General features: G+C 34.5%; 1 protein-coding gene across 2 annotated transcripts; it reads right to left on the bottom strand.

Moving 5' to 3' along the window:
- Window positions 1-873: 873 nt before the first annotated feature.
- LOC122293246 (dr1-associated corepressor-like) lies at window positions 874-6,963 on the bottom strand. 2 transcript variants are annotated; one of them, XM_043101771.1, is made up of 6 exons: window positions 6,407-6,963; window positions 3,015-3,087; window positions 2,700-2,793; window positions 2,195-2,311; window positions 2,051-2,108; window positions 874-1,618 (listed from the first exon to the last, which is right to left on the bottom strand). In XM_043101771.1, the coding sequence occupies exons 1-6, from the start codon at window positions 6,437-6,439 to the stop codon at window positions 1,163-1,165; spliced, it is 831 nt and encodes a 276-aa protein (XP_042957705.1). In that variant the 5' UTR covers window positions 6,440-6,963; the 3' UTR covers window positions 874-1,162. The 2 variants fall into 2 exon arrangements, with proteins under 2 accessions (XP_042957705.1, XP_042957704.1); XM_043101770.1 differs by having other exon boundaries at window positions 874-1,621; window positions 6,407-6,961.
- Window positions 6,964-8,000: the final 1,037 nt, after the last annotated feature.

Raw genomic sequence — 8,000 nt, 5'->3', positions numbered from 1 at the left:
TGTTATCCAACTCCTGTGAACTGATGCACAAAAGAATGGACAACTATGCGTCCCATAGTAATGGGTAAAAGAATTTCAAAAGCTTTTATCATCTACCATTCAACGTGGCATTATAGCAGTAATTAAAGGTGCTTTTTGGGACGTTAATCCCGGTAACATTCACTTGTTTATCTAACTGTAATTAAAAGAAATCATATTTCAGGCCATATAAGAGAAAAACCTGCACTTCATAAATTAAGGAATCACCTCAGAAGTAAACTTTTCACATATTTTAGTGGGAAAATATGTGACGGATGAGCCATTGCATGTCCACGAGAGCTTGGAATTGGGTTAGTTTGCAACCCGAAACAAAGGACAAATACCACCAAAAGGAAGAGAGGGTAATTTCAAACATGATAAATAATATTTGCAATTATAAAATGTGTAAACGTCGTACAATCTTTATTAAAAAAAATATATAAATACGATACATACATAATAATAATAATAATAAATTAATTTTTTAATAATAAACTGAACTCTTTTTTAAACAAAATTATTCAGCTTGCGTCCTCCATGACTTTATCAAACATTTTTCTCACACGAGAGAAATTACTGACGGCTAGGGTTCTGTTTAATTTGTTGATGGGAGGTTCAGATTTTTTAATTAAAACTGTCGTCGCAGTGTGGCAATGACAGATGTCACTTTCGCTCTCTGGCTATGCACATTCATGGCTGACCAGCACACATGCTATTATGCGGCTCACTAATAGGTATCCGTCTAATTTACCATGGTTTAATATTATTATTTCGTTATATTTTATCGAGTTTACTAGTGATAGGTATCCGTCCACTACCTTTTTCTCGTTTAGCCATTCATGAAACTCAACAACCAACCACCAAATTTTCGACTTTCATTGCTACGGGAAGAAACTAGGTTTGAAACTCTCAGTAAACGATACAGAAGCATATTATACAAACGTCTAAAGATGCCCAAAATAACTAAGGTTTCATCCTACCCTACATTAATGGTGTTTGAAGTTTTGTTCATCTTCCTATTTCCTACTCCCTAACCCTCTGTCAGAGCAATATTAACCTGAAATCTACTTTTATATCTGAAAATAACAACTGCCATCCTATTTGGGGTAAGTAACTACAAACACCAGTAATGACACATGATTATTCAACCCTCTTCATCGTAATCTTCCTCATCCTCGTCTATTCTTCTACTAAAGTTGGCGAGTTGACTAGGATCAATGGCCATCTTTTCCATGTCAGATAAGGACCAGCCAGGGTACTCCTCATGTTTCGTTTCTGGAACAGGCTCAGCAGATGAACTGCCGGAGCCAGCAGCTACAGTTTCTAAGTCCCCATTCTCATCCAAGACCACATTCAAGTCAAAATTTCGAATTGGTGCTTCTTCAGCTTTACCAGCTAGAATTTGTTCCTTTGAATCCTCGGTTGCAGCCCCATTATTGAGCCTCTCAAGGCCTTGATTGTGCTTGGAAATTTCGGGATCATCCTCAAGCTTCTCAGAGTGTGCAGCCACCTCCCTCTCTACTGTTCGAGTAACCCGCCCACGACCTCTACCTCTGCCCCTACCCCTTCCTCTGCCACTGCTGGTTGAGTGGCCAGACTCCTGCTGCAATAAAGGAAATAATTCATCAAAAAATCTTCTATATCAAAAACAGAAGCTGATTAGATAATGCTTGCTGATTAGATATTGTCTTGAAAGGAATCTTCCGAGTTACATACATGGGCGTTCTGTTACATTACATATAAAAATTAAAAAAACTCATCCACTTGTATCGTTTGTTTACCAATTCAAAGTTCCAAGACATACATTTCACAGCCACTTGTGAAGTTGAGGTGGAAAAAGAGAATCTAGAACATCAAACATCCAAGTTGAAACTCGCCTGAACACCTTAACAAATACCTCATGCATGATAATGTGACAAAGATAGAATAAGATATTGAAATCCTCCTTAAATACCAAGAACAAGTTTGACAGTGTTAAACAAAAGTGATGATGAGAATTGGAGTACCAGAGTGTTGGGGCAGCATATCTTACCATCCTACTTCTCTTGGACTCATCATCACTGTCATTTTCGTCATCGTCAGTAACTTTCCTGATGAATCAAAGTATTAAATATTACTCATAAAATAGCTCCCTTTTCTCACTATCCTAAAGTCACAAAACAACATTTTTCCAAACCTTCTTTTGGCAGCAGAACGATCTTCACCAGCAGCATCAGAACCACCTAGATCGGGAACCTTGCTGACGATATCCCTCAGAAAATCAAAAACATTAAATGTCTGGACACACTGTTTCCTGTAAATATCAATCATATTAGAGCACCTAAGATTTACTACTTAAAAAAAAATTAACACACAGTATCATCTTTCCCCATACCAAGGATGAATCCTATATCCTAACGTGCATGTCGTACTTGTGCATATGTGGGGAGAGAGAGAGAGAGTTAACATATAAAACTATTTTCTCTCTAGGTATTTGGAACAGTACAAACAACCATATCATTCGAAATACAACTAACAAAAGGCCTGTCTCAAATAATGACAAGTAAAAACATAGAGGTGCAGGAATACTATTTGAAAGATTGGGACAGAGTGTGGCACTCAATGAACTGTAAATACTTAATCATTCCTATCCCATAGAAGATATTTACAAACTAAATGTTAATTAATGTAATTTCACTCACAAATGCAAAGAATTCATGGTCTTTGCTCCTCTCTTCAAAGTAATTTCATATGTGCGATCACATAGATCTTGCAGAAATAGCTCCAAAGCTTTAGCTGCAAATTACACAACAACGGGTCATAAGTATCATAAACAATACAAAAACCAGAACATTATTTTCATGAAATGAAGAATAAAAAGCCAAAGAAAAAGATAAATGTTGAAGGTGAAAGAAGATCTGTGAACTACTGAATAAAGAATCACTTAAAAAAAAAAGAATTAGAAATAAGAGATATATAAAGGTAAAGAAGTGTTAAGAGTTTAACAAATTACTCACAAACTAGAAGAGGCACAGCCATGGCAATCTTCCCAACATCCTCATCAGCTTGCATAATCTTCTTTATACGAGCCTGTAAAATAATTATATCAAATCAAATAAAAATGATCAGGTCCAAAAATCCACTACATTGGAGGAATGCCAATACGTAACACAATGTAGAGACAGAACGCATACTCCATTACTGACGCATCCCAAATGAAGAAAAATAAGGGATACAACTTTTAAAAAAAAAATAAAAATAAAAAGTGAAATGGTAAAGCAATCATGATTATGATGAATTAGGAGACCTAGTCCAAGGCCACTTGTCAGCAAAAAGTGGCATGATCAAACTAAACCAAGAGAGTAAATCTACAGCGATAAAGCCCACAATAAGCTCCCCCTTCTCTATTACCAAAATAAAACCAAACATAAAGGACAAAAAAAGAATATCATTTGTGAAGTGCACACACAGGTATAATTTAGCACAGATTCCTGGAATGTACCAAATCCATGTCAAGTCTACCACATAGAAATGCTACTTTTAAACCGTCTAGAAGTTCTATAGATCAAGATTGATGTCATCCTTTGATGTAATCCTTATCAGAAAGATTGATGTCATCCCTGCATGTGGGTTTACTGCTAACACAAAATTAATTAATGAAATCAAGTGGAAACCTTTCCAACTCAGACATATAGTGAAGCACTGTAGAATCAAAAGGTTTTCCACAAGCAGAACCTAAATGACATATAAGACCAGTTCAGAGAAGAGGAACAGGAATAACAGTCAACAGAAATTCAATGCAAAAGCTATCACAAACTGTAGACTTTCTTTGTATTAAGTCAACTATAGAAAGGAACTTGGATGGCAATGAATTTATGCAAAGTGGAGAAGCGATAGCACACGGTTCTCCTGTTAGTCCAGAAATTTCTCATGTTGGCATGCCCTAAGAACCTAAGAATCCGTAAATCTGTCATGTCCATCAAATCAAGAACAAATGCAATGCTTAGAAGCTAATAATCTATTGTATCTATCTCATTAACAAAGACGAAATATAAAATAAAGAATTTAAAAAAAAATATGATGAATTTGTAGAATAGACGGTGTATTCGTAAAAATATATATATATTTTTTTCCAAAATCAAAAGGGTGATTGCGCTATGGTGAGCAGAAACAAGAAGCCAGCTCAAAAACAGGTAGAAGAATTAGTTTCGAGCACAGAACATTCCACATATATAACTCTATGGCACCCCGGCACACACAAAGTCTAGTACATGTCAACAGGCATAAAGAACCATAAGACGATAAATAAAGAAAGGCAGGATACTTTTTTTAGAAAAAAAGAAGTAAAAAATAATAATTAAAAAGGAAAAAAACACTGATGAAACCAAAAGATCTTCAAGACCCTTAAGAGGCCATAATCCCAAAATTTTTCAGGATCTGCTATCATCAGGTCAAGTTTTTAATGCCCTCTATAAAATTCGTGATGCAGAGAATACAGACTTCAGGGTACCCACACACTCTCAGTAATGCGCACGTACGTATGGCTAACTAAATCAAATTATCGAATGATGCTCAAAAACTCAACATCCAGGTTGTGTATGTGTGGCAGAAGGGCAGAATACCTTATAAATAAATTTCTAGTTAGTAATTTAATCAATACCAATGCAGAATACCATCTTAATTCATACATTTTAAGAAAAGTTACCTTATGAGAACAATGTCCCATACTGGTTGTATTTGACTACCCAGCCAATTATTAATATGTCTAGCTGTCTGTGCACCACACAGAGAACTCCAACATTGGAGAACTACCAATGCAGAATCATCCTATTACCAAGGCATCAATAATGGAAAAGATCTTCCGAAATAAACCCCCGGCTAGCAAGTTTTCACATGGAAAATTTGGCATCTTGACACTCATTGGCAAGCAACAACTGTTGACCAAAGGAGAATAAATCATGGAAACTAAGCCCATTAAAATCCCTAGAAGCTGGCCTTTTATGGGCCAAACCTGGATTGGTGGGAAATGCCTTGCTGCATTGGTGGTGGCTTCAACATTACCCGGTTCCCAAGTGAGAGATCAGGGGAGGCACATCTTTGTCCCAAGCAAAAGATGGGAAGACCATTCACATGGTCATCCAATCGGGCTTCATCTAGATTGGATAGGTTTTTAATTTCTCCCACTTGGGCTTTGTTCGGATCATTTCCCTATCATGGGCTAACTTTCATGATTTCCTTGTATCTATTTCCGCTTCCTAGCTAGGTGCTTTCTCTTGTATACATCCAGTGTATTGGCTACGCCTATTGATATTAATAAACTTTTACTTATAAAAAAATTCTATAAAAGCTGACTGAAGGAGGAGAGTGTTGAAAAGGATGTCTTGATCTCCTCCATTGTCAATTTGCAGTCCTCGAGATTATGAAAAATATTACTAAACAAATATTTATATGAAAACTGAAACAACAGAAGATTTTTTTTCTTTTTTAATATATGTAATCAAGAAGTTTTATTCATAAGAGAAGACAAAACCCAAGTACACAAGAAGTATACATAAGGGAAACAAAAGAAGAAATTATCCTAACCTACAGAGGCTGTCCCACTAAAAGAAACCCAAATAAGGAGGCACAAAGAAATTGTATAGGTAGTCACTAATTTTTTTTTTATAAGTAGAATATGTAGTCACTAAATTGAGACTAGGAAGTTCCCCATGATATGATATACCCCCACTCGCACTTTTCAAACACTTAAAAGACAACTCCAGCTTCCAAAAGCTTCAGCTATTTGTCCCATCAAATCGCAACCCCAAGAACGATAAGAGTAACTAGACTGCACTTAGTGTGCATCAAAAGGGAGAGGCGGGGACAGGACTGTAAAGGTCCCATAACCTTTAGCACGGTAAGTTGTTTGCAAAGAATTTCAACTGGCTCCTTTTGGTATCAACAATTCTTAACCTTTAGCACAGTAAATTGTTTGCAAAAAACTTCTCAACCATTTTTAAATTCATGTGGACAATTAAGCCGCCCATACACAATAGAGCCATTTACTTCTAGCCCACCGAGTGTCTGGTAATTGTCTCTACTTCCTGTACCTCAATGAATCTTCAATACGTATTCAGAAAACTTCTCTCTAACCCACAAGTACTACCATACTGCATGTAACTAAAATGCTATCAGATTCTACCATATTTTGATAATCTTGGAGGACAAAAATAGAAAACCTTTTAGCATGCCACAAATTGACCATAACCTGATGCTAATTAGCTATCTATTAGGAAAAAAGCATCTTCTATGTGTATGTATCCCTTCCACTCTAGTAATATTGACGAAAACCAGATAAAGAAAGAAAAAACCAAACACGACTAAAAGAAACAGGGAACAAGAGAGAAAGTGGGCTGGGGGGGGAACTTACAGCCGGGAAACGAGTATCGAGCTTCTTCCTCATGCTTTCAAACTTCGTTGACAATTCCCGTAAAATTCCAAAAACGAAAAAGAAAAAACACAGCTAGAGAAAAAGAAAAAAAGCCCTAAGAGAGAGAGAGAGAACTGAATCCCAAGTCTCAGTCCTCCAGTTCAGTTCAGTACTCTGACACAAATATGATAAAATGACGCAGCAAAAAATTGAACCAGGAATAAGTAGAAGACTAAAGAAGAAGAAGAAGAAAGTCTGTATTTTAATGTAGAAATAGGCTCGGTTTAGGCTTGGGCCTCTCTTCCTCCACCCAAGCCCCACTTTATACGGACCCAAAAAGCTTGCCATGGCGGCAAGATTCGTACACGATGATGATGAAATTAATCACCACCTCAGCAAATCTTCCCGAAATAGTTCTCTCTTTTCAGTTTTCAACTACAAGATGATGATGATGGAATCAAATTCCATAAAATCTGTACTATTTGGGAATTAGCCTCGTCCCACCATCTTACCAAAACGAGAAAAAGGCTTTAAAATGCAACGAAATTAGGTTCTGCCCTTTGGCTTAAAGATTGTCATTTCATCCTTTGATCGTTAATATTCCAACGATATTTTTTAAGATGAAAAAGTCATAATCTAAGATTTTACTCTATTTTTGTATTTTTTAACGCTATTTTATTTTAAATATATATTTCTTTATTTTTTTTTAATAAACTAAGTGAGCACCATATGGTAGTGCCACTTCAAGAGGGTCATTTGACCAATAAGCTTCAAATGGTCCAATAGCAGTACTATATATATATATATACTAGTAGTTGGGCAACGTCCAAGGGACGTTCGTCCAGTGTATAGAAATATTATTTTTATTAAAGAAAAAATTTTGAATAATAATGTAATATTTTTAGAAAAAAATATATAAATTCTAACATCAAATAGTAAAATAGACTTAAATCAGTTTTAAAGCATTTAGAATTTATAAAAAAAAAAAAGAATCTTGAAACAAACATGTGCAGCACAGGAGATAAACTGTTAACAGTAAAGGAACGTGCATAGCACGTTTTCTTAATTTAATAAAGCGATTATTTTTAAAAAGTAACATAATTTTTATAAAGAAATAAAATACTAAGGTTTTTATAAGATATTATTATTTGATTTTAATGTTTCATAATGAATTTAAATTGATAAATAAATAATATTTTATTAGGATAATTGTATTCATAAATGTAGTTGGTAAATATATTTAAACTTAATTATTTTACATTTCTCTTTGTTTATATAAGGAATGAATAAAAATTTTAAATCACATAAATAAATTGATATATAAATTATAATTTATATAAAAGATCATTATATATAATAGAATATAGAATATATATTTATATAATTTATATAGATATATATAATAGAATATATATATATATATATCTAATATACCTCATAAATAAATGATCATCAATGCATAGGTTACAGGATTATGCATGCTGCATGAATTTTAATAATTATGAATTTATTCATAAGTGATTGGGGAGAGAGAGATTAAAAAATTAAGAACTTTTAAGAAGAGAGAGCCACTTTAATTTATTCATGTAACTAA

Source organism: Carya illinoinensis, chromosome 14, assembly GCF_018687715.1.
Source record: "Carya illinoinensis cultivar Pawnee chromosome 14, C.illinoinensisPawnee_v1, whole genome shotgun sequence".
In the NCBI taxonomy this organism is placed as follows: Eukaryota; Viridiplantae; Streptophyta; class Magnoliopsida; order Fagales; family Juglandaceae; genus Carya; species Carya illinoinensis.
Note: the sequence above shows the minus strand (reverse complement) of the source record. Positions and strands in the feature narration are given on the sequence as shown.

Coding starts and splice junctions, on each gene's coding strand:
- LOC122293246 (XM_043101770.1), bottom strand. CDS start 6,439: ATGAGGAAGAAGCTCGATACTCGTTTCCCGGCT. Junction 2,794..3,014: donor GGCTGTGCCTCTTCTAGTTT/GTGAGTAATTTG, acceptor TGTAATTTGCAG/CTAAAGCTTTGGAGCTATTT. Junction 1,622..2,050: donor AGTCCAAGAGAAGTAGGATG/GTAAGATATGCT, acceptor CCTTTATTGCAG/CAGGAGTCTGGCCACTCAAC.